General features: G+C 52.1%; 2 protein-coding genes across 15 annotated transcripts in view; one reads left to right on the top strand and one right to left on the bottom strand.

The window, feature by feature from the left end:
• Positions 1-2,394, top strand: part of Slc45a1 (solute carrier family 45 member 1) — a 23,624-nt gene extending 21,230 nt beyond the window's left edge. For both annotated transcript variants that reach the window (XM_029475797.1, XM_021160669.1), the window contains exons 8-9: positions 663-868; positions 1,993-2,394. In XM_029475797.1, the coding sequence (XP_029331657.1) occupies positions 663-868; positions 1,993-2,259 (473 nt within the window). In that variant the 3' untranslated portion in view covers positions 2,260-2,394. The remainder of the gene's footprint in view (positions 1-662; positions 869-1,992) is intronic.
• A 7,295-nt stretch (positions 2,395-9,689) lies between these two features.
• Positions 9,690-24,163, bottom strand: part of Rere (arginine-glutamic acid dipeptide repeats) — a 342,546-nt gene continuing 328,072 nt past the window's right edge. For 6 of the 13 annotated variants that reach the window (XM_029475940.1, XM_029475947.1, XM_029475939.1 and 3 more), the window contains 11 exons: positions 20,987-21,149; positions 19,889-19,981; positions 19,220-19,419; positions 18,055-18,222; positions 17,690-17,803; positions 16,105-17,459; positions 15,773-15,995; positions 14,415-15,138; positions 13,099-13,245; positions 12,445-12,649; positions 9,690-12,193 (listed from right to left, as the gene is read on the bottom strand). In XM_029475940.1, the coding sequence (XP_029331800.1) occupies positions 12,160-12,193; positions 12,445-12,649; positions 13,099-13,245; positions 14,415-15,138; positions 15,773-15,995; positions 16,105-17,459; positions 17,690-17,803; positions 18,055-18,222; positions 19,220-19,419; positions 19,889-19,981; positions 20,987-21,149 (3,426 nt within the window). In that variant the 3' untranslated portion in view covers positions 9,690-12,159. The remainder of the gene's footprint in view (positions 12,194-12,444; positions 12,650-13,098; positions 13,246-14,414; positions 15,139-15,772; positions 15,996-16,104; positions 17,460-17,689; positions 17,804-18,054; positions 18,223-19,219; positions 19,420-19,888; positions 19,982-20,986; positions 21,150-24,163) is intronic. The other 7 variants (XM_021161463.2, XM_021161464.2, XM_029475942.1 and 4 more) reach the window with 6 other exon arrangements.

Raw genomic sequence — 24,163 nt, 5'->3', positions numbered from 1 at the left:
ATATATATATATATATATATATATATATATATCCATTCTTGGCTCAGGACCCACACGAAGTAAGACTGAGTAGGTGGCGGGGGAGAGAGGAGTTGTGCGATGTAGCTTATGGTGGAGAGATTACTTAGCACTTACAAGGTCCTGGACTCCGTAGATCACACACATGACAGTATGACTCCTGCCTTCCCGGGGCTTAGGAAGGTCGAGATGAACAGAGGGTGTTTACAGGCTAGGGTATAGCTCAATGCAAAAGTCTGTGTATGTGGTTAGCATATTTGAAGCTGAGTTCAGTCTCCAGAGACCCCAAAACTAGATGTTAGTCTCTCTTGTATGCCCCGGGGGTGAGCCCTTTGGGGGTCCTGCCCCCACCCCCCAGCCAGGTGGCCTTCCGTTTTCCTTAGCCCATTGGCATGCCTTGATGAAGATGACACCCAGCCAAGGGGAAGACTTGCGGCTCTCGGCACCAAAGGTTTAGCCTAAGATCCATGATCCCAAGCCCCTTGGGAATCTTTTTGATCTGTAGAAGCCCCTGGCCTGGTGTGAGTGAGGACACCCCAGGCCTTGCTTTACCATGCAGCCAGAGACAAGCCACCTGCATTGCTGGGTCCCTGTAGAGTAGGGAAGAGGCCTGGGTACCTACACAGCCTTTGTCCCACCTGCAGCTATCCTGGAGAAACTGGAGGAGTGTCTGAGCGTCCGCACCCTCTACTTCATCGCCTACCTCGCCTTCGGCCTGGGGACCGGGTTGGCCACCCTCTCCAGGAACTTGTATGTGGTCCTGTCCCTCTGCACCACCTATGGCATCCTGTTCTCCACGCTCTGCACCCTGCCCTACTCCCTGCTCTGTGATTACTACCAGAGTAAGAAGGTGGGTATGGGCACTGCTGGCTTCTTAGAGGCAACTTAGCAGAGAACTGTCTGGTGTGAGCTGCGAGGCCTTTGTCTGGAAACCGAGATTATCTAGGCAGAGGGCGAAGCTCTGAATGGAGGGAGCCTTTCTGAGTGTGTCCCTTCCACCCCTGCATCTGCCCAGCCAGCTGCTGGTACCTTCCTTACTACCTTTGGAGGCTACATCAGGTGACTTCTCACTCTGAACGGGGACACTGGGGAAAGGGTTCCTTATTAACACAGCAGTTCAAGGCTGGGTCTAGAGAAATGGGAGCAGAATAGCCTATATAGATAGGAGGGATTGTTTTGTTTTGTTTTGAGTGGAATGGATGTGGAAGACCTATGCCTAACAAGGAAAAGAAAAAGGGTTGTTTTATTCGGCCCAGATACTTTACTATTGGTGTGTGTGTGTGTGTGTGTGTGTGTGTGTGTGTGTGTGTGTGCAGGTCAGAGGACAACCTCAGTACATACAGTTGGTCTTCTCCTTCCACCTGTATACAGGTAGGTTCTGTAGATCACACTTAGGCTGTGAGGCAAGCCCCTGGACCTGCTGTACCCTCTTGTCAGCCGCCAGCCTGGGTTCTTTTTTGTCAGTTGCACTGAGATCAAATTCCCCCATAGAGCTTTTGCCTTGGTTTTGTTGTCCCCAGTAGTCCCATGTAGCTAAAGCTGGTCTCAAAGTGACTTTCCTGCTTCCTCCACTCCCTTGGTGCTGGACTATAAGCATGTGTGACCAACCAACCAACCAGTGATTCGGCTGGGTGTGAATCAGGAATTCTAGGTTATCTGCCACGTAGTGGTTTGAAGTCAGCTGGGGCCATGAGAACCCATCTTGAGAACTCAATAAAGTGGATGAAACATACAAACTGTACAACTCAGTGGCTTTGGAAATATGGAATTGTGCAGCTACGACCTTGGAGCCGCACAGGTGCTCAAGCGAGGAAAGTTCGTGCCGCCAGCCTTTCTCCTGGTTGTTACCCCTCTGGATATTGGCTAACCCTTGCTTGGTCCTGTGCATCCTGCCCGGTCTTCCTGGGCCCATTCTTTCCCGCTCCTGCAGGGAGGCTGTGGCAGGTTTGACTGATGTGACTGTCTCCCGGTCAGTTTGCAGGGTCCAGTGCGGACGGCACACGGCGTGGCATGGGCGTAGACATCTCGCTGCTTAGCTGCCAGTACTTTCTGGCTCAGATCCTTGTCTCTCTGGTCCTGGGGCCCCTGACCTCAGCTGTGGGCAGTGCCAATGGTGTGATGTACTTCTCCAGCCTCGTGTCCTTCCTCGGCTGCCTCTACTCTTCCCTGTGTGTCACCTACGAAATTCCCTCTGGTGATGCAGCTGATGAGGAGCGCCAGCCCCTCCTGTTGAATGTCTGACGTCTCAGAATCTCAACTTTGGACTTGAAGGTGGTCTGCTGCGGGCTGGCCACTGAGAAACCAAAGGCCTTGGCAGCCAGCCAGGCTTCTAGTGGGATGTAAATACGGGCTAAATAAACAACAGCAGCAATCTTATCCAGGGGTGCGAGGTCACCTGGGCTGCGCTACCCCTCTTTGGGGATGGGGGTGGTGGTGGTGTAATGTGAATATCATTTATCAAAAGTGAAGATGCAATTCCGTTCTCACCAGCGGTTCTCCATCAAGGATACTCTCCTTGCTCTCAGAAGGTTTTCAACAGTTTCTGGTGCCATTTGTCATCTAAGGATGTCACAAACATTGTAGGATTCACAGCCCCCTACCACAAAGGTTCAGCTAGCCCAAGATAGGAATGCATGCACCCCTGGTAACTGTGCCATATGCTCTGTGCATTGTATCATGGTCGTACAGTTTTGTGTTTTTTTTTTCAGGAGGTGGAGAACCAGGCTCATAACCATCCATCCATTCATCCATCCATCCATCCATCCACCATCTACCCACCATCCATCCATCCAACATCTATTCACCATTTATCATCAATCTACCCACCTACCCATCCACCCATTATTAATCTATCCATCCATCATCAATCCATCCACCATCCATCCATCCTTCTATTCATCATCAACCCATCTATCCATCCATCCATTAACCATCCATCCATCCATCCATCCATCCACCCATCCATCCACTTGCTGTATAGTTTGGGTCTGAAAGCTTGGTCCCCAGCCCACTATGCAGGTGGGAAGTCATTGGAGTGTTAAAAGGCGTGGCCTAGTGGGAGGAAGTTGGGTCATTAAGCACACCATGAAGGGGATATTAAGATGGTGGCCTCATCCTCTCTCTTTGTATCTTGCTGTCATTAGCTGAGGAGTTCCTTGGTTACACATCTCATGTGATGCATGGGGCCACGACAAGTTCAATGCAGCAGGGACCATGGCCTGGGACTCAAGATAACAAAGGAAAATAAATCTTTTCTCACTTAAGCTAATCTCTTGGGCATCCCATGCACTCACCCAGGAGATTCTAGTGCCCTATGGGGGCTGGGAGCAGTTCCTCGGGGAATATAAATGAACAAGACCCCTCCCACGCCCACCCCAAACTAATGAACAGATGTATATGCTTGAAGGTGGCACTGTGAGGGCGAGTAGGGCAGATGTCTAGGCTGCTCTCTGGTGAGGTACCACTGAGCCATGCCCTACACAGAGAGGGGGCAATTTCTGAATGAGTCGCTTGGCATGTCTGAGTGAGAATATGCTTCCAGGTGCCCATAGAAATGTCAGAGATAGCAGGGTGTGGTGGCACATGCCTTTAATCCCAGAACTCGGGAGGCAGAGGCAGGCAGATTTCTGAGTTCGAGGCCAGCCTGGTCTACAGAGTGAGTTCCAGGACGGCCAGGGATATACAGAGAAACCCTGTCTCAAAAAACAAAACAAAAAAACAAAAACAAAAAACCCCAACAAAGAAATGTCATCGATACAGCTGCCCATCTTATCTGCTTGCCTGAGTCTGCTATCCCTTCCTGTCTCAGCCATTCACCCCAAAGATGAACACTGAAGGTCTCTGGGTGCTAGGACTATACTGAGCCAGGCCTGAAGAGAGGATGAGAACACATGGGCCACATCTCTGGGCTTCTAGTACTTCTTACTGACCTGGAGAGAGTTGACTTCTCAAGACCTCTAGCCACCCTCTACCACTGACATCCCAGCTTGCTCAAGGCTCTTAGTGATGTCCCTGGGCCTCTCTCATCCTGCTGGTGACTAACTGGGGAGAACTGGTGAAAGGGTGCTGTGGTACCTAGTGTACTGGGCACGGTGTGGGGCTATGTGGTCCCTAGTGCCTACAGTGCATGGTCTCTGACCAAACTGGTCCTGAGTCCATTGTCCAGTCCTCGAGAGAGTGTGAGCATCACCATGGAATCTATCAGCTTGCTCTGACCAGTTAGGACCAGTTGAGCAAAAAACCACATGGCCTCTGTGGTATGATTAAGCCATCTCTCCTTTGGCTCACAGACACCCCCTTCCCCCACCAGGGATCCAGGGATGCAGCATCTTTCTGTGTCTTGCCCTCATGTTCATCTTCGGGCATCAGTCCGGCTCATATCCAAACACCTTGATACTCAGGCAACAGCAGGGTCTGCTATCATCACCTCCTGTCTAACCTGGCCCCAGCCTGTATCCCAAGCCCACTTCCTCCTATCCTGCCTCAGCATCAAGGCCACAGACACTGTGCCTGTGTTCAAGCACTGCCCATAGTGAAGACTTTTTCTCTGCCCATTAGGAGCCCATGGTTGGCTCAGACCCACCCACACTGCCATCCCTCTCACGCTTCCCACCCTCCTATCGTTAAACTAGTGAGCCCTTTCTCTACCTTCAAGTTCTGTCTTTGTACACTTTATGCTTTAAAAAGTGTATGTGTGTGCGTGTGAGTGGAGGTCAGAGGTTGGCCAGGTCACTAGGCTGGCCAGTCAGAGAACTCCAGGGAGCCTCCTGTCTCTGCTTCCCCAGCACTGGCATTAAAAGCACACACATCACAACGGACTTTATCTGTAGGACCCAGGGATCTAAAACAGATCTTCATGCTTTTGTGGCAAGCATTTTTGCCTTCCCCAGCCCCTACTCTGTGCTCTGAGCTACGTGAGGTCTCTAGACCTTTTCTAAGTCACAGCTAGCTACCCCGGGCCATCTTGGGCTCAGACTTCTGTTCACACCGTTCAACTGCACAGTAAGAGGTGTTTCGTTTCCTCCAGAATGTGGTGCTGACTAGCTCTGCTCTGCTCTGGATTGCTCTGGTCTGGAAGAGAAATGCCTAGGGAAACTGCAGCCAGTGTTAGCTTGTCAAATCCTGGGTCCTTGTCCTGGAACTCTCCATGCAAGCGTAAACACATTGGTTCTCCACAGAGGAGTGGTTGTCACCCTCTTTCTTCCTGAAAGCTGGCTGTGTCTGCACTATACCTGACCCAGGTTGGAACAGAGGTCAGGACTGCATTTCAGGCTTCCCCCAGCAGGCGGCAGTGGAGCCCCAGAGCCCCACCCACAGGTTGACTTCTAGGCGCTACACTGTTTTCTAGTTCACTTTAGTGAATGTGTCAGTTCATGGAGGGATAGAAAAAGGTTTCTGCCCTCTACCCTTAAGACAGTTCTCATGGAGTCCCCATGGTCACCAAGGGATATTAGGGACATGGTCAGCTGGCACCCTAATAGCCACTGTATTGGGCTACAAGGCATCATGGGAACAGAGGCAGGTTCTCTTAAAACATGCCAGAACTCACATGCTCTGAGCCCCACAGGTTCAATGCTTGTGTGCAAGATTCCATACCTTGCTTGAAGTGCTTTTCCCTGGGTGAGCAGATAGGAGTATCTAAGGACAGGGCCAGGGCACCTTCTGGGCACACAAGGGCCCTCATGGCAGAGCTTCTCAGAGAATTCTTGAGAGTTGGTTTCTGGGCCCAAGATTCTTGGAAGCTACCCACAATCTAATACCCATAGGGGATTCCCAGCGTGAAGCCTCGGCACTGTGGAAACTGGTCTGTTTTCATAGCATCTGGGAGGTGTAATCAGGTGTCTACATTGAAGATGGAGGGAGGGAAGGAAGGAGTGGGGACAAAGGGCAGGGAGGAGAGATCAATTTCCTTTCTACTTACTGGGTGCCACTGTGCATGCCCTGCGGATCCACCAGGGAAAGTGAGAGAAAGGATTTCTTGTTTGAAGACAAATCTTTATTCTAGTTGGCAGTATCTACCAGGGCCGGGCCTCCCTGCACAGCAAGTCAGACCTGCCATCTTTCAAGCCTTTCCCAGTTGCCCCTTGATGTAGAAAACACCTACCCAGCTGCCGCACACACCTTCATTATCTCAGCCATAGCCTGGTCACTAGGGTGGCTCCAGAGGACAGCCATCAGGCTTTGTAGCCACTGCCACCTGGTGGACAGGATCAGAAGTAAATTCTGTTCTGTAGTGGACCAGAGCTTAGCAATGACTGAAGGGAGTGAAGCAGACCTAGGAGTGACATCAGGATACCAGGCATAGAAAACTATGTCCTGAAGTAGCTCCATGTCTCTAGCTGATTCAAATAGGTCTTACTGCAAGCTCCTTGTGGGCTGGTAAAGACAGCCCAGTGCATTAGAATGCTTGCCTAGCCAGGGTGAGGACCAGGATTCAGATGCCCAGAGCCCATGTAAATGCTATGTGTGTGGTGGCCCACATGTAATACTGTCACATGTGAGGAAGGACGCAACAGAATCTCTGTATTAAGTGGTGAGCTGGACTCAGAGACAGATCCTACCTCAATGTTTAAAGAAGAAAGCAACAGAGAAAGACGGTGGTATCAGCTCTGGGCCCCCACCCATATGCTTTCCTCGGAGCAAAGCCCAAACCAACCAATCTCATTTTCTGATTCACCCCGGGACACAACAGAAGCCAAACTGCAGGGCAAAAGCTCCTAAAAAGTGTCCACCAGGGCCAGAGACACGAGTAGGAGTAGCATCAGGGTGGTGAATGGGAGGAACTGTGCGGAGGAATGTCTGCAGGGGGCACCTGCTTCACAGGTGACAAGGGGTCTTCATACACAGCCTAGACTAAGGGAAAGGTCAAGCTGACCATTCATGCCTACAAGCAAATCACTTCTACGTATCAAGGGGCTTCCATCGGAAGGGCCCACCCACCCAAGTGTCCGTCCTGCCGAACAGTCAGAGAGCTGGTGACTCCGGCTTAGTAACAAGGAAAGCTGATGTGTCCAAACAGAATTGGGCTGGGGGTGGTGGGGTGGTAGTGAGTGCTTAGTGCAGTTTCTGATGTGATTCATCAAAATACACACAGCTATGATAGCCACGTTGGGTAGAAGGGACAGAGATGCAGGGCCCAGAATTTCATTTGCCAGGATTCCAGGGCAGAGATGAGCCCAGTGAGTGGTCTGGGAATGGGCACCTCCCTATACTGTGAGAGCTAAGGATCAGGCGCCTGATGTCCAAAGTGCCCAGAGGAGGAGGGCACGGGTTCCCGAGCCAGAAAGGGGCCACATGCCTCACTCACGACCCATGCTGTGTCTGCCATGGCCCACTACCACCAGTTTCTGCTTTGTGTACCCCAGGATCGTGCTCTGGCTGCCATACCCTGCAGCACGAACCTATCCACTCATATAGCTAGCTGCATGGCTTGCCTCCCTGATCCTCTCTGGGGCAGGCACTTCCTCTGGTTTGGGGACTAATTTGCTCAGCTCCCAGTTACCCGAGTAACAAGATCCATTGATTTCAAAGCAGTGGGTTCAGGACCGGGAACCTGAGGGTGGTAGGTGTCTGGTTTGTAACCTATGCCCTGCTGGCAAGTGCTCATGCCCCTGAGGAAGAGATCTGGCTCTCACAGCAATTTACATGGGCAACTGCACAGCTCTTCTGACTAGGGTCTGGATGTCCCTAGCTATACCTGGGAGGGCAATGTCCATCACTTTTGAGAAGTGACCTTAGTTTACCCAGTGGTATCTCTGCACTCTCCTTCAGCACAGCTCACGAGAGATGCTCATCAATAGGGAAGCTAAGCACTGAGCTATACTGATGTGGGGTGAGGCCCAGGACCTCCCGAGTCATTTGGTTAGCCTGTGTGCAATGACCAGGCCGAGAATCTACTTCTGAAACACACAGGCTTGTGGAACCACACGGGCGTCGCTGGAGTAGCTGCAAGAAGGGCTGGCCTGAGGCAAGAGTGCTGTATCACCTCATCCATCCAGATGTGGGTCCTCCACCTTGGCTAGGTGGCAGGAATGTCCACACGTAAGTGAGCACTAGTAGACATCTGTGAAGTAAACACCAGGCACTTGTGCATCCTGCCTAAGAACTGCATCCCCAAAGATTCTTGAAAACCTTTCAACTCTTTTGTTTCATGTATGTGGGCACACTGTAGCTGTCCTCAGACACACCAGAAGGTGGCATCGGATACCCATTATAGATGGTTGTGAGCCACCATGTGGTTGCTGGGAATTGAACTCAGGACCTCTGGAAGAATAGTCAATGCTCTTAACCTGCTGAGCCATTTTTCCAACCCACCTCTGAACTCTTAGTGTCAACTGATAAACTAGATACTTCACAGTGCAACCAACTTCCTCTTCCTCCGCCCCACTTTCCTAGTCTCCAGTGACAGCTATCCCCACCTTCTCCACGACTATTAGCTCCATTCTGTCAGAATGCACACATCCCTTCTTCCCAGCCCGCTCTATGTCACCTAAGTCACTGCGCGTTTCCTGCAGGATGCTTCAAACGAGAGGTTTCATTTTTACTTATGACCCGGTAGTTCCCCAAGGTCTATATATGTGATGTTATACACACACACATCTCCTTGTTAGTGAACTGTTCAGCCAGCGAGCCCTGTGACTACTGTGGCTAACACATGTGTTTGTGGGTTCCACTGTCCTTTCTCTCTTCTGCTCGTATACCCAGGACTGGAGTCATGGGGTCACAGAGCAGTGTTACTTTAGCCTAAGTGGCTTGCCGGCTAAGGGCTATCAATGCATACACTTAGCTGCTTCCTCTTCCCCTCAAGTGGGCAACATCTGACCTGGCTGTCCCTAGGCCGTCCTCCTTGGCAGGCAGCTTCGCAGTATGCTCTCTGGGCTGCTCTTGCTCCGCTTCTTGAAATACACGGCTTTAATACAGAAACTTTCAGGAGAAAGTGTCTCTGGGCATCAGAAGCCCAGCAGGGATCCACCAGGTCCTGGTCTCTGGTGAGCACATCCACTTACAGGGATCCAGTGCGCAGTCTCTGGGAGAAGCCCCGTCAGCAGTGGTCCTCCGCCGGCCACATACTGTGACCCTTTTATACAGTTTCTCATACAGCGTTATGGTGGACCCCCTGCCCAACACACACACACACACACACACACACACACACACACACGTAAAATTTCTTTGCTACTTCGTAACTGTAATTTTACTGTTACATATTATAATTATCTGAGAAGCAGGACATCTGATTTGCCACCCCTGTAAAAAGGTTGTTTGGCTCCCAAAGGGGTCATGAGCCACTTCCCTACAGGATCTGTGGTATCTGGAAAACTCTGGAGGCGGCTCCAACCTCTCCTCGGCAGGCAGGGATCCCTCTTTGCACACCCTAATGGTACAGGCTGAGTGGCGGGCATAGGTGGCAATATCTTGGTTTCACAGATCAAGGGGATTGGCTATGGCAGCTTCTCCTCCCAGACAGCACAGGCCTGTCTCTAGAAGTTCCAAGAGGTCAAGCGCCCGGAGCAAGGAGCATCAGGCTCTCTCCCCCGGGGCCAGCTGCAGTGCCCTTACCCACTCTCTCTAGGGCCCATCTCTAGAACGGCCCCCACCCTCCCAGTCTGTCGTCTCCAGTGCCCCACCCACACTCCAGAATGAGACAGTGCACTGGCCAACACACAGGGTGCTGTAGTGTAGCTTGGTTTTATTTATGTCCACAAATATTTCAAAAAAATTACAAAATACTCAAATGGAGAGAACACAGAAGTCACGATTTTCTGGGTGTCTACTGTTTACACTGTGTTATCTCATGGCAAACTACTCATATATACACTTAGCTCCGAGATCTAAAGAAATGCAGCGATCAGAATGTCCGCTCGCTCCACTGCAGTGAGACGTGAAGCCCAACCTTGACGACACTGAACAAGATACGCACAGAACACAGAAAGCAAACCCAAACTTCAAATGAAAGCAAGCAAAGTCCAAAAGGAAGCCAAGAGGCCAGGCTTCAAAGACACCACAGAGGTCCAGGGCCTCCAAACCAACTGTAGTCAGTCACGGAGGAGATGAAGACTCTGAGCGCTTCACCTTGGGACAGGGGAGAAACCCCAAACTAACAAGGAAACACTTCCAGACAGATTTCAAGTACAGACTTCAAAGTACTTCATTCTTTCTCTTTGGAAATGGGTACTGGAGAGGAAATAAAGGCTAACTGAACAGCAGACTCAGTTAAAGGGGGAAGGAAGTGGTGGCATGGGACAGAAAGGACCTGCCTGTCCGGAGCCTGTGGGGGTCTTCCTCAGGCCAGAGGGCTGGAGGGCAGGCCATCTGGAGGGCATGTCACCACCCCCAGAAGAAAAACATGCCCTCACGCCAAGACGGCTAGAAAGTCTGATGACAAAAGGTTAATTTGAGCTTGCCTCCTATGAAGAACCAAAGTTAAGGCAGAAATGGAATGAGAAAAAGAAAGTTAAAAAACAAAAAAGCCACAAACATTTCCAACAGACAAATGGATCCTCGCTGCCCCATGCATGGTTCAGGGAGCATGAGGCCCCGCGGCACCTGAGTCAGAGCCTGGAGCTGAGTGAGTGCCAGCTGAACCACAAGCTACTTCTCCCCACAGGGCCAGGACACACCTCGTCTACTGACCCACAGGATGGTCCCTGGCGAGCTAGCTGATTCTAAATGCAACCGTTGCATTCACGAGTGGAAATGGCCCCCAAGAGTCCAAGGGAGGGGTCACAAATATCTCTTCCATAGCTCTGGAAGGAGGGTTCCATCAGGGACAGTGGGGCAGGAGTCAGCTCTGCCCAGCTCTGCTCTGCTCCGCAAGGCCTGCTGCGAGCACTTCCCAGGGGAACCTGCTTCAACCAAGACTTCCATCCATATTCCAAGAGGAAAGGCAGGACACACATAGCTTCCTAGCAGGGTGCTGTCACCTGCACAGCCTACTTCACAGCCCTGAGCACAGGCCAGACCTACAATCATAGTAGCCCCAGGGTGTTCCTCACTCGGAAGCCTCAGTCTGTGGCTGGCATGGTGGTGACACGCACGCACATGAGCAGATTCTAACATTCCTTTGGCAAGCGCATGTTGTAGGTCTTTCATGTGTTGGGTACTGCATCATTTTCTTGAACTTCCTAGAATGTTTATGACAATTTATCTAGAACAATCAAACATGTGCATAAAACTCTAAGGAAACTTATCATCAGACACCGATACATAAACATGCGCTTTCTATACCAGACGACACAGGACAGCGGGGACACCAGGGAACAGCCAACACTGAATCCCTATGAATAAGGAAGGAGGCTCGCTCAAACACGCCTGCCACTGCACATGTGAGGGACAGACAGAAGCAAAATCAAAGCAGCAAAATAAAGAGCCTGTAACACTGTCCCTGCCAACCCTTGGATGCTCGCTGCTGTGACCAAACCTAGTCCCAAGCTCCTGCCTGCTTAAAACTAGAAACGCCCATCTGTTCCCTTTAATTAAAGGGATAATTATATATAACTTTTTATTAAAAAATCAACTCTGTACTCTGTCAATAGCTGGTAGGAATTCACACTTTGTGACATGGCTGGAAAAAATAGATCAGAATAGTCGTCTGTGGGAAGAAAAAAGACTTCTAAAATTATTTATTTACAGATGTAAAAAGCCATGCTGCAGAACTGTCTCAAATTATGAAGATTTCCTACAATGTATTAAAATAAAAGATTTTTTAAAAATTATAGCTCTTGGATTTCAAACTCATATGCCGCCTCTCCGCAAACCCTGTGGGTTCCAGAGCCCACATGCCTCAGTGTCTGCGCGCACAGTGAAGGGTGTGAACGGACTCTAGCACCTACTGAGAAATCAAGGAAAAGAGAACTCAAGCCAAACCCCAAGCTCGCAGGTAAGCTTTCTGGGTGTCAGTGCAGCCCAGGACACACCAAGTTTCTGGGGGACTGTCATGCAGGGAGACCCAAACCAGTCTCGGAAATCCTCTCAACAAACAAACACTATTATGCAGATGTGTTTTAGTTGTGGGTTTTAAATATATAGAGAAATCTTTAGACGATATTCCTCTTTGCTCTTGCAGCCCCTACTAGATGTAAATGTCCTGTTTCTGCCCCCTAGAACTGGGGTTTCCACAGCCAGCATTAACAAATAAATAACTTATAACTGCTTGTCACCTTCTTTCTTCAGTCGACTGGTGAGAAACGAGAAAACAGAAGAATGGACATCAGGACATGCTAGGTGATGCAGGAGGCGACCCTGTAGCTACAGGCAGAGGCTGGCCAATCTGTTTGCTTCTAGATTCCACCCCACCCAGCAGTCTCTCAAAGCCAAGTCATGCTTGCATGCATCCATCCCTTTCTCTCAGAAAAAAGGGGGTGGCCCCTAGTGCTTGCTTCATGGGGATAAGGTTGGGGTGAGAAGCCTGTGCCCCCCTCACCTCACCTGTAATAATCCTCCTGACTTGGCAGATGACCACCATGCATGTGTGGATGTCCGTGCAGCCACTGCTGCTCCATGGCTAGTCTCTGTAGCTCGGCTGACTGGGCATGCATGGCCTGAAGCTGGTGGGCTGCTGACATGGGGGGTGGAATAGCCCCAGGCAGGTCTCGGGGATAGGGAGTGCCTGCCAAGCGCAAAACAGGCTCTGCTACAAAAACAAGTCAAGGGAGCAGCCATGACCAGAGCAACCAAGACAGACCAGGAAGGAGGGGAGAGGGCTCAGCAGAGTGTTCACTCCCCAGCAAGGAAGGCCGAGCCAGCCCTTCCGAGGCTCTACAGAGCTTCCCCAGGGGCAGGGCTGCTCAGCAGAGGCCCTGAAGCCAGAAGGAGCTTATACCAGTGGCTCCTAGACCTCATGCCCAGACCTTGCCTGCCCTCTTCTCCTCCCCAGACCTCAACCTGTCAGGTGCCTGCAGCCCAGGCAGGCCTGGTTCCTGCCAGGCTATTTTGCTGTGCATTTTACAGCCTCTGTACTTCAAACACTGCCCAGCAGTCTACCTGCCTGGTCCCTATGTGCAGTTGGTAAAGTGAGCTGCTGATCTGACTCAATCCCAACTTCCATTTGGAACCCCACGTAGTCCTCCAGTGATTTCTTACCAAAAACTGGGTGGCGCAGCATCTCGTGCTCGTGAGGGGGCTGTCCAAGTAGAGGGTTAGGGAGGGTGCCCGGGGGGTAGGGGAAGCGAGCTAAGTGAGGGCCAGCAGTCAGGGGGTCAACCAGGGGGTGAACTGGGCCTGCTGAACCTAAAACAAACAGACAAACAGACACAGGTCCAGATGTAGCAGGTGCATGGTTCTGGCGTTCCTTCCTTTCTTTGAGTCCCACTGTGACTTCCCTTTCACCCAAGATGGCTCTGGCTCATGAGGATGGGAAGTATCACCTGGCTGCAGAGTCCTGACCTCCTTTTGGGGAATACAGCAGTAAGGCAGAGAGCAGTACAGAGCTCAGCCCTGACCAGCCATTTCTTGCCACCACGCCTAAAATTGCTGAGCGTTGTGCGTCTTTGTCTGAGAACCCAGCATAGGTGGATGCAGCCCTAGCTCCTCAGCTCACAGCTAATGCAGTTTCTTCTTTAAAATCTATGCAGTGGGGGCTGGAGAGATGGCTCAGTGGTTAAGAGCACTGACTGCTCTTCCGAAGGTTCTGAGTTCAAATCCCAGCAACCACATGGTGGTTCACAACCATCCATAACAAGATCTGGTGCCCTCTTCTGGAGTGTCTGAAGACAGCTACAGTGTACTTTCATAAAATAGATAAATAAATAAATCTTAAAAAAAAAATCTATGCAGTGTATTCACCCTGGTGAGTCCTGTCCTGGGTCCCTGGTGAAGAGCACTCTACCTCAGGCCTTCTATGGCCCCTCCAGCTGCTCACCTGGCTTACTCTCACCCCTTGGAAGCCCGTTGCAGTAGCCCTCTGATCTCAATGCTGCCCCACTTTTTGGACTCATAGCCAGCCTCCCTCATAACCAACTCCATGAAGCTTTGAAGGGAGTGAGTGGTACCCGCTGTGTCTGCCTCTGCCTCAGACCAGTCTTCCCGCAGCTGCCTAGAGAATGGACCTTCAGGAACTCAGTTCCCAAAGGACAGAGCTGTGCTTTGCCTGGCCAGTGATTCAAAGCTAGCGGAAGTCCTGCCCTCCGCCCTGCCCCTCTCCACCCCACTGTGGGAAAAGAGGCATTTTCTTTAGGTAGCCCAGTGCCTATATCCAGACCTGGCTCTGAAGGCCACGAGAGCCCTGATCTGTTGTCTCCTACCCACACCACAGGGCTAGGCTTCCCTAGAGGCCTCTCTGCCATAGGAAGCCCAGGTGTAGCGGCTTCCTGAGACTCACTGCTCAGGAGAGCACATAGAGAAGTGTGATTCTTGGGACAGAAGCTGCCTCCAGCCTTGCTTCTGAATTGGGTACACACCTTGGTGGAGAGGATCCTGCTGGTGGAGGTGGAGGTGGGAGTGGATGTGTGAATGCTGGTGATGGTGAGGAGTAACATTAAACATCTGCAGTCGTGCCAGGGGGTCGCTGGTGAGTGATGCCATACGCTCGGCATGGATGCGCTCGGCTGCCAGTCTGTCTGGGTAACTCATCTCAGGCCGCAGCTGAGGACCTGCTAGTGCCAGTCTCTCCCGCTCCAAAGGGTTGAGGCCCGGGTGGAAAGAGGCAAAGGGGTGGGGGCCAGCTGCAGGAGGGATGGTGAGGGCGCTGTGCCGGGCAAAATGCTCCATGGGGTTGGTGGCTGGGTGCAGGGGGTCCAGCTCTGGGGGCTTCACCTCAAAGCCTGGCTTCATCCTCTCCCGCAATTCCCGCTCCCGGATTTCGCGCTCTCTGATCTCGCGCTCTCGGAGCTCCCGTTCCCGGATGGTGGGGTCAACGTTGTACAAGCCAGGCATGTGGTAGGCCAGCAGGGGGTCAGTGGGATTAAGGGGCATGTAGAAGGGGTGGTTGCGGTTGGTGGGAGACATGACATGAGGCCGAGCATATTCGCTCAGTGTCCGGAGGGCAGGGGTGTCAGGCCCAATATATGGGGGCACAGCAGCAATTGTGGTCGGTGGTGGCTCGAAGGAGGGTCGCATGTGACCCGGGCCACTGAGCTGAGGGTCACTAAGACGGCCTTCATGTGCAGAGCTGGATGCCTTCTGCTGGAGTAAAGAGGGGGTGAGGGTCTAAGACGGGTGCACACTACAGAGGTAGGCCAATTTAGTCCCTTCACCCCAACACAGTGACAAGGGGTCTTCGTCAGGTCTAGGCATCAGGACAGCCCAGACTCCACTACCACACTCTGATCTGTGCCTGCCTGCAGTTCCCCTTATAGTGAGGGTGGGTGCATGTGTGCACTTGTGCTAACAGTTACAGCTGTATATCTATGCACCAGGGAGCCAAGCAGGCTATGAAATCTACTGTGATGAAATTTCAAATGCTGCCACTTCCAGATTTGGCATCCCTCATACTTCCTGGTCAAGCAGGTACCAGATACCCAGCCCACAAGTGGGCTTCAAAGCAGGAAGCCCCTGTGTACCCCCTCACTCCCCTGTACATGTCTCCTCCTAAATCACCCTTCCTGTCTCTCTGACCCCTCAGGATTGAGGAGGAGACACAACTCTATAAGCTGCAAGCAAAGGACATGCCCATGGTCAAGTCAGAATCCTGACTGCCGGGCAATAGCTTACAGCCTTCAGAAAGCCTAGAGAACACTAACAGCCTGGGATCCATGCCAGTCGCCACCCCTGGCTGAGGACACTGCTTTCCTGCTTGTCAGGCCCCTTCAGGACTCACAGCAGCGCGCTCTGCCTCCCGTTCCCGCTCTCTCTCCCGTTCTCGCTCTTTTTCCTTCTCTTTCTCCCGCTCCCGTTCCTCTCGGGCTTTCTGTTCAGCCTCCCGCTTGGCCTTCTCAATGGCCTCCTCCCTCTTCTTGGCTAGTTTGGATCCAGCCAGAGGCATGAAGTACAGGTCTGTCCGTGCACACGAGTTGTAGCCCCGGTCCAGGTGTTTGTAGAACCTAGAGAGGTAGCAGGTCTGGTTGGGGCTCCTGCTGAGGGCCGCACCCTTCCTTGCCTCCACCAAGTCCACCCACACCCAGGTGGGCCCACGGTCCTCAGAAGCAGTACCTGGCAGACTGGCTGGCATGGCTGGGGGTGTCCACTACAGTGGGCTCAGGGGATGGGCTCCTGGGGGGTGGAGGAGGGCTCTCTGGCTCCTCGGCTTCATCCAGAGCCTCCTCCTTGATTTGCACAGCAGGGAGTGGGCAAGATGGCGCCCCAGGAACACTGCCTCCAGAAGACACAGCAGCAGAGCAGGGTGGCTGTGATGAGGAGCTGGGCCCGGCAGGAGGGGTGGAGGTAGGGGGGCAGGAGGGCGGGGTGATGGGAGGGGGGCCTCCAGGTACGAAAGGGTGCTGGGGGAATGGGGATTGGGAGGGCACCTGGTGGAGGCCAGTGGTAGGATGGGAGGCAGCAGGAGGTGGTAGGCTCTGGCTCTGGGTCAGCCCAGGTGGCTGGGCAGGTGAAGAGGGCAAGGGCTGGCTCTGAGGCATGAGTTGTAAGGGTGGAGGGTGGGCTGAGGGAGGGTGGTGTGTGGACAGTGAGCTCAGGGGCTTCAGGGCTGGCGGGGGTGGCAGGTTGGCATTCAGAGAGAAGGGGGAGGGGCCTGAGAGGTGAGGCGGATGTTTGTGGGCTTGTGGTGCTGGAAGCTGGGGAATTGGTGTGGTGGGTGGGGGTTTGATGTGAGGCATAGCTAAAGGGGCAGGAGGCAAGGGCTGTTCCCTTGGGGGCTGTTGGGGCTGCAGCGCTGATTGCGACGCTGGAAGCTGTATGGTGCTATGAGGATGAGCTGCTGCCGGGGAGGGGCCCAGAGGGCCCTGACCTTGGGAGGGCTGGGGAGGAAGTCCAAAGGGCTGAGGAGGTCCTGGGTGCTGTAACAGGGGTCCAGTCTGTAGGCTGTGAGGGCCAGGAGGGCCCTGACCGTGCAAGGAGGGCTGGGGGTGAGGTTGTGCAGAGCTCTGGCTAGGCGGTGCAGTCATAGGCTGCAGTGGAGGATGAGGTGAGGGCAGCCGAGGGGGGTGCAGGATGGGTGCCTGCTGGATGTGGGTGTGGGCTGCAGGTGCAACTGTAGACTGAGTCTGGTTAGGGGGCTGTGAGGTTGCAGGGGAGCCCTGTGGAGGGACTGCAGTGGCAGAGGGTGTGGGTCCTTGGGTGGGAAGCTGGGGTGTTCCTGGAGGGGCTGTGGAGGGAGCTGAGGCAGCCCCACTGGGAGCTTGCAAGGCTGGGGGCTGGGCCTGCAACATCTGCTGCTGTGCTGATGAGTCCGAGTCACTCTCATTATCCTGAGGGCTGGGGATACTTGGAGACGTGCTGCGATTATCCTGGTCGATGTCTTTCGGGTCACTGCTGCCCTCATCGTTGACACTGCGACTGTCGGAACTCTCCCCCTCGCCTTCAGAGGGAGAGTTGGGACGGCTAATCTCCTAAAAGCAGAGAAGCAAGAGATGGAACCACTAGAAAGTGGAGCTCTGCACGCATGGCTAGTGTGGGACACAACCAAGGTCTATGCAGAGGCAGCAGGGAGCTCAGCTCTTGCCCGAAGAAGACAGGATCCAGACTCGTTCTTTCCTGGAAGTTAGGCAATGCCTTCCCCAGGAGGACCTGAGCTTGTGTGCAGTGGAGGTGGGGTGTCAGGGTGTCACAGGAGCCTCACCTGTGTCTTTGTCTTTTTGGAGGTGATCCTATCAGTGTCTTCTGTGTCAGAGGCCACCTTCTCCCGCTGGCGCTTGGTGTTCTTCAGAGGGGACGCAGCCTCTTCCTTCACCTTCTGCAGTAGAAGCAGAAGGGATGAGTTTGTGGACGCTCTTCTCCAAAGGGCCAATAAGGGGCCCAGAGGAGCAGCTAGCTAGAAAGGAGAATCCTCGGCCCTAGGAGCCTGCCAACCACTCCATTCTGTCTCTGGGGCCTTGGCAAATTTGTGGCAGAAGACCCCATTTCTCTAGGCTCTAGCCAGGGAAATGTCAAGGCCCAGATGGGAGGGAGAGAGCAGGGAGCTTCCACTGCACCCCAGTCCCTGACCTTGGCTGACTTCTTCACTGTCTCTGCTTTACTGTCATTGCTGGAAGTGCTAGCAGCACTGGGGGAGTTCCGGCCACTGGATCGGATGTCTTCATTGATGGGTGAGGCACGACCATCAGGACTGGTGGGCTGCTTCTTCCGACCACTGCGTAGTGTAGACATCTGCCCCTCCAAAACCAAACAAAAGTGAGAATGGACTTCCAGGCCCCACAGATGCCATCTAAGTCTAGTCACTGACAAGGTAGGCTCAACAGTGAGTTCATAAATTCACCCAAACCCAGAAACACATCCTGAGGGAAGACCTCGGAAATGAGCAGGGCTCTGAGGGGTAAGGAGAAGTCAGCTGACTGCCCATGCTCACCAACAAACCACACCACAGAACATTTGTGGATTAATCAAAATGACAGAAGTCACCCAAGGAGACAAGGCTGTGAAATACTGCAGGCTAACTCTCACAGTTGCCTGGCTGTGGCTCGGCTGAGGTCAGGGTATAGGAGGGCAGAGCATTCTGTTCACCTGCCAGAAAGGCCCTCGGAGAGGTCAGTGCTGGGGAGAAAGATCCCTCAGTGCTCACTGCTGCAAGCATCAAAGATCCTCCCATGGCCCTAGACACACCTGACCTAGGTTAAACAAAGCTGCAGCCATTGCTGTGCTCCCCCACGCCACAAGCAGGGGTTCTCTGTGTCGCCCTGGCTGTCCTGGACCTTATTCCATAAACCAGGCTGGCCTCAAATTCAGAGATTGGCCTGTCTCTGCCTCCTGAATGCTGGGATTAAAGATACCACATGTAGCCAGGTTGGCCTTGAGTTTACAGCAATCCTTCTGCCACAGCTCCCAAGTGTTAGGATTATAGATGTGAGCCACCATGCCTAGGTGGACAAATCTTCACTAAAGAACCTATGTAAAAATGTAGGGATCAAATTCTAAGAAAAACAAACTGTGAAGTTAAAAGTTAGAGATGTGCCCATTGGAGACAAGTGGCCTACATGCCCGAGACAAGAGTTCCGAGGGCCTGGGGGAGGTGGCACTGGATTACAAACAACACCAAGCTCCCTGAGCACTCCATGGCCTCAGTCCACAGGCAAGGCTACTGCCTTCAGGGAGGGCATGTGTGTGTGCTAAACCCAACTCTTCCTTGAGCCCCGAGCCCCAGGCCCCCGCTCACCGAGCCCCGGCTCCGCCGCGTCCTCATGCTATGCTTCCCACTGAGCCCATCGTCCTCCTCCTTGACAGGCTTGAACATGAAGGGCGGGGGGTCCACGGGCTTCTCGATGGGTGGCAGCTCACCGTACTTCTTGAAGTGGATGCGACAGTCCGTGCACAGCAGGATGTTTTCTCGGCCCCCGTGGTGCCAGTCTTTGGAGGCTACATGAGGGGAGGCGGGCAATGTTGGAAACCATCTCTGTCTCTGGGGATATCTGAACAGAGGGGTCCTTCTGTGGGCTCCACTTGACCCTGAGTCACAAGAGTGACTATGAGCTTGGATAGAAGCCTGTCCCTAGACAACCCAAGCTGATGAGGGGATTCCATTGGCCAGTGCCATGTAGCCACCTCTTTCAGATGATAACCACTGCCCAGGAACAACAGAACCCGCCCCTCACAGTGTATGAGTCCCTCCTACCCAGTAAGTTCGTTCTGAGTACAGCGTAGCTCACCGGGAAGCAAGTCAGAAGAAGAAAGGTTCAAGGTTTTAAAGCAATCCAAGCATCAAGCCAGTCAGCGCTCACCACGTTTCCATCCAGCACATGAAATGTTCTCAATCTGGCAGCCCAGAGGCTCGCCCGGCCCAGGAGTGAGCACCTGCCCTGCATGGAGGGCACCCGAGGCCACTTACTGGTGGTGAAGCAGTGACGGCAGGCGTACCCCTTCAGCTCCTGTTCGCTGTCCTCACTGTCAAAGTCATCCTCACTTGCTGAACTCAGGTCCACTGTACAAAGATCAGCAAAAGTGGAAACAGAAGAGACACCATCATGTTCAGCTGGGAATGGGACCAGCAGTAAAATAACCACACATACTGAGGTAAGCATCAGTCACAAAGGCTCATTTTTAGTTCCTCAGGAGCTGTCACCAGAGCAAAGAGCTCTGCACGTGTGCGGAAAGTACTCAAGGTCCTGCCCTGCTAGATTTTGGGAGGCTGATGTCACTCACACCTGAATCCTGTGGTGGCCAGCACAGGCGAATCTGGTGAATCTGAAAAGGTAGTGTACCCACAATGCCTTCCTAGTCCATCCGAGCAGCCTAGAATTCCATCTTATTGAACCTAGATGGCTTCTGGCTCTCCCAAAGCAGAACACAGAACACTGGGGACCCTGGGCAGTGTTCTGGGCTGGGCAGACCTGCAAAGCTCTACTCTTTCACTCCAGTTCACAGGGGCCAAGACTGTAGGACCCACAGAGCCTCCCTGCCTCATCAGAGTGACTGTCACTCCAGGACTAGGAAGCTAAGTTTGGTACAGCAGACAAAAGAAGAAAGTGGAACCTTAGGTCAAGCTTACATTTTACAAAATGCTAAAGAACAGTTTATTAGAAATGCTTAAATGTAAGAATAATTTTTAAGGGCTGGAGAGATGGCTCAGCGGTTAAGAACACTGACTGCTCTTCCAGACTACCTGGGTTCAATTCCCAGCAACCACATGGTGGCTCACAACCATCTGTAGTGGGATCTGATGCCCTCTTGTGGTGTGTCTGAAGATAGCGACAGTGTACTCACATACATGAATTAAATAAATCTAAAAAAAAAAAGAGTAATTTTTAAATTCTACCACAATTGTCAGTTTGTCAGCACTAATATACAAACATGAACACACTAACACACAAACTACAACATACAAATCCCTGGCTCAGCAGGTCTACAGGCTTAGAGCTGGACACAGATATGCCTGCATGCGAGCAGTCTCTTACTACCCTTGGCAGCACCAAGATACCCCACTTACAGAATTCACTGGAAGGTGGTCTGGAGGGCGTGTTGACAGGGGTGGACGCTGTTCGAGTCTTAATTCTTCTGAACACTGCCTGTCTGCGGTGGCGGCGGTGGGCACGGGAGCTGGCCGCCTCTGGTGTTTTCTTCCAGTAGTAATAGAAGGTAATCAGTTCCCCCTGCAAGACAGAAAGGCAGCTGTAGTGTGCACCCGCACAGCTTCCCCATCATCACATCGTCCTGTGCCTGCTGCTGAGCGGGGGCAGCGGTGCTCCAGAGTGAAGCTCGAGGGTCCCGTCCTGCAGCCCAGCAGAGTATTACTCCACACACCAAGAACCCAGACTGCACAAGAGACAAAAAGCAAAGATGGCTCCCACTTTTAGGGAGCCATAGTTGTGAGTGTGCATAGAAAGCATCTGTACAGCACCCAGTGAAATCACAAGTATGTGAGGGGGTGCTCACTACCTCAGAGACATCTACCAACAGACCACAGGTGAACTGGTGGAATCCAGGGCCAGGAAACAAAATGCTTTCTTCTACCTCCCTTGAGCCTTTCAATGGGCACACTTGCACAAACTAGCAGGAAATCCCTGGGGCCTAGCAAAAGAAGACAGAGGGACGGACGCCCTTCACATGCTAAGCCTTCCTGGAAAAGGCAGTGTAAGGGTGTGGGAGCAACGCGGCAGTCATACGCTGAGCTCACTGCTTCCTGTCTCCCACACAAAGAGCACTTTCACCTAGCAGAGGCTGGCCAGTGACAACCTTTAAATAATAAAGTTTAAGGGAGGCAGAGGCAGGCGGATTTCTGAGTTCGAGGCCAGCCTGGTCTACAGAGTGAGCTCCAAAACAGTGACTCGAAAAACCAAAAAAAATTTAAAAAAAAAAAAAAAAAAAAAAAAAAAAAAAAAAAAAAGTTTACAATTTATTACGCATACGAAATAATGGAGTTAAATTTTGATAAAGTGCTATTTCTTAGGAAGCCTCTGCTTCAGTCTTGAATGAATCAATACTGCAGAAGCAGGCTGCTCGCTGCTCTTGAGCCCTGCTCGGTCTTTCCCTCCAATACTTGCTATCTCATGGATGATGATGATGTGACCAGGAAAGCAAGAGGCAAAGCTGTTTTGGGGGGAGCCGGGAAGACAGGTAGGAAAACCAGGCAAGGATGTCTGGAGACCATGTGTAAACTCTTGTGACTCACAGGCCCAGTCACAGCGGTCTTCATCCCAACACTGCCAGTGGCCGTGACTATCAGTGTTCCTAACAATCCTGGGTGTTGTTCCTCAGGTCTATGTTCACATGCACATGTGTGTCGGGAGGGAGGAGAACCAGGACCTCTCAGGCAGGCTAGGCTGGCTGGCTAGCTAGCCCCAGGGATGGCCCTGCCTCTGAGCCCAGCACTGGGGTCACAAGCATGCATCATTACACCTGGCTTCTTCACATGGCACCCAGGGAGCAGACTCAGTTTCTCATGTTTGCATGGCAAGTCCCAGGTGTCAGTACTTGGATTTTGGAGACAGGGTCCCACTGTATAGCCCAGGTTGACCTTGAACTCACGACCCTCTTGCTCCCAACACCAGAGTTCTATGAGTATAGAAGTGAGCTGCCATGCCTGTCATCAGATCCTAATAGAGGTCTATGAAGAGAACCTGACTGATGTACCCATCTCTTGAAGCTGTGGATGTGCGTCAACCTTCCTAACCGTTCAATACTAACACAATGCCACTTACCACCAATGCTGCACAAATGAAGCACAGTCCCAGGCTGGGGAGGGCAGGGGCCTTCCACCAGAGCCTACAACACTCATGCCCAGGTAAGTGTGCACCTCAGCTGAGCTCCACCTAGTGCTAACTGAACAATAAGGGAGACTCAGGAAAGCTGCCAGGGGACCTCTGACCGTCTGTCATTGTGCTGTGGTAGCTGCCCTGAGCCTGAGAGGTGAGTTACTATGATGCTCCTCCTGCCTCTTTACTTCCCACCATCATGACTGGGGAATGCAGCTTCCCACACTAAAACTGGGCACCGACACCTACTAGTGGATCTCAAAATCTCTGCCTACTGAAAAGTGAGCTGCCTTAGTTTATCCTGTGGGCCACAACCACCCTTCAAGCACTTCCTCAGAGCAAGTGGGCAACTCTGCCCAATAAACCAGAGGCTACTCGAGCTGGAGAGAAGCAGCAAAAACCAAAAGCAAGCCACTGCCATCTCAGACCCACCAGAAAAGGGCATCGGATCCCATTACAGATGCTTGTGAGCTACCACATGGCTGCTGGGAATTGAACTCAGTACCTCTAAAGAGCAGTCAATGCTCTTAACCACTGAGCCATCTCTCCAGACGCCAACAAAAACATTTCTAAGCAGCATCTGTCTGAACCTCCCAGGTTTGTTTTTTTTGTTTTTTGTTTTTTGTTTTCCTGAGACAGGGTTTCTTCTTTGTAGCCTTGGCTATCCCAGAACTCTCTCTGTAGACCAGTCTAGCCTTGAACTCAAGAGATCTACCTGTCTCTGCCTCTCATGGCAACTCCACCCTACTTCTTAAACATGAATGTTTGGAAGAGTCTGGAATGCTTTTAGAAGACAGTAGAGGAGCTGTAGAGATGGCTCAGAGGTTAAGACCGCACAGATTGCTCTTCCTAGTGGACCTGGGTTCAATTCCCAGTACCTACATGGCAGCTCACAATTGTCTGAAACCCTCATACAGACATACATGCAGGCAAAATACCAATACACATAAGTTAAATAGTATAAAAAGACAGCACAACTAGACTAGAAAAGGAGACATCAGAGATCAGTGACAGTAAGAAAACAGCCCACTGCTAGACAGCAAATAGTAAAAAGGTTCCAGAGGCCAGGCTGATCCACTCCACCTGACTCCTGCACTTGTTGTCTTTTAACAGCTGAGACCTCAAGGTAAGTGTAACAGTGCAGGCCACAGCAAGCTTCCTCAACAAGTTACAACAGCTGTAATGGAAGAATAAAGCACCCAGAGCAGATTAATAAAACCTGGGCACCATGGGTCACGATGACCAGCCACCTGGGAAAATGAAAGAATATAAATTTAAAATGCAGAAGGCCTACACAACCAGAAGTTGCACACACTGGGGCTGGTGAGATGGCTCAGTGGGTAAGAGCACCCGACTGCTCTTCCGAAGGTCCAGAGTTCAAATCCCAGCAACCACATGGTGGCTCACAACCA

This window comes from Mus caroli, chromosome 4 (genome assembly GCF_900094665.2).
Source record: "Mus caroli chromosome 4, CAROLI_EIJ_v1.1, whole genome shotgun sequence".
Taxonomy (NCBI): domain Eukaryota; kingdom Metazoa; phylum Chordata; class Mammalia; order Rodentia; family Muridae; genus Mus; species Mus caroli.
This window is presented reverse-complemented; position numbering and strand designations above follow the sequence as displayed.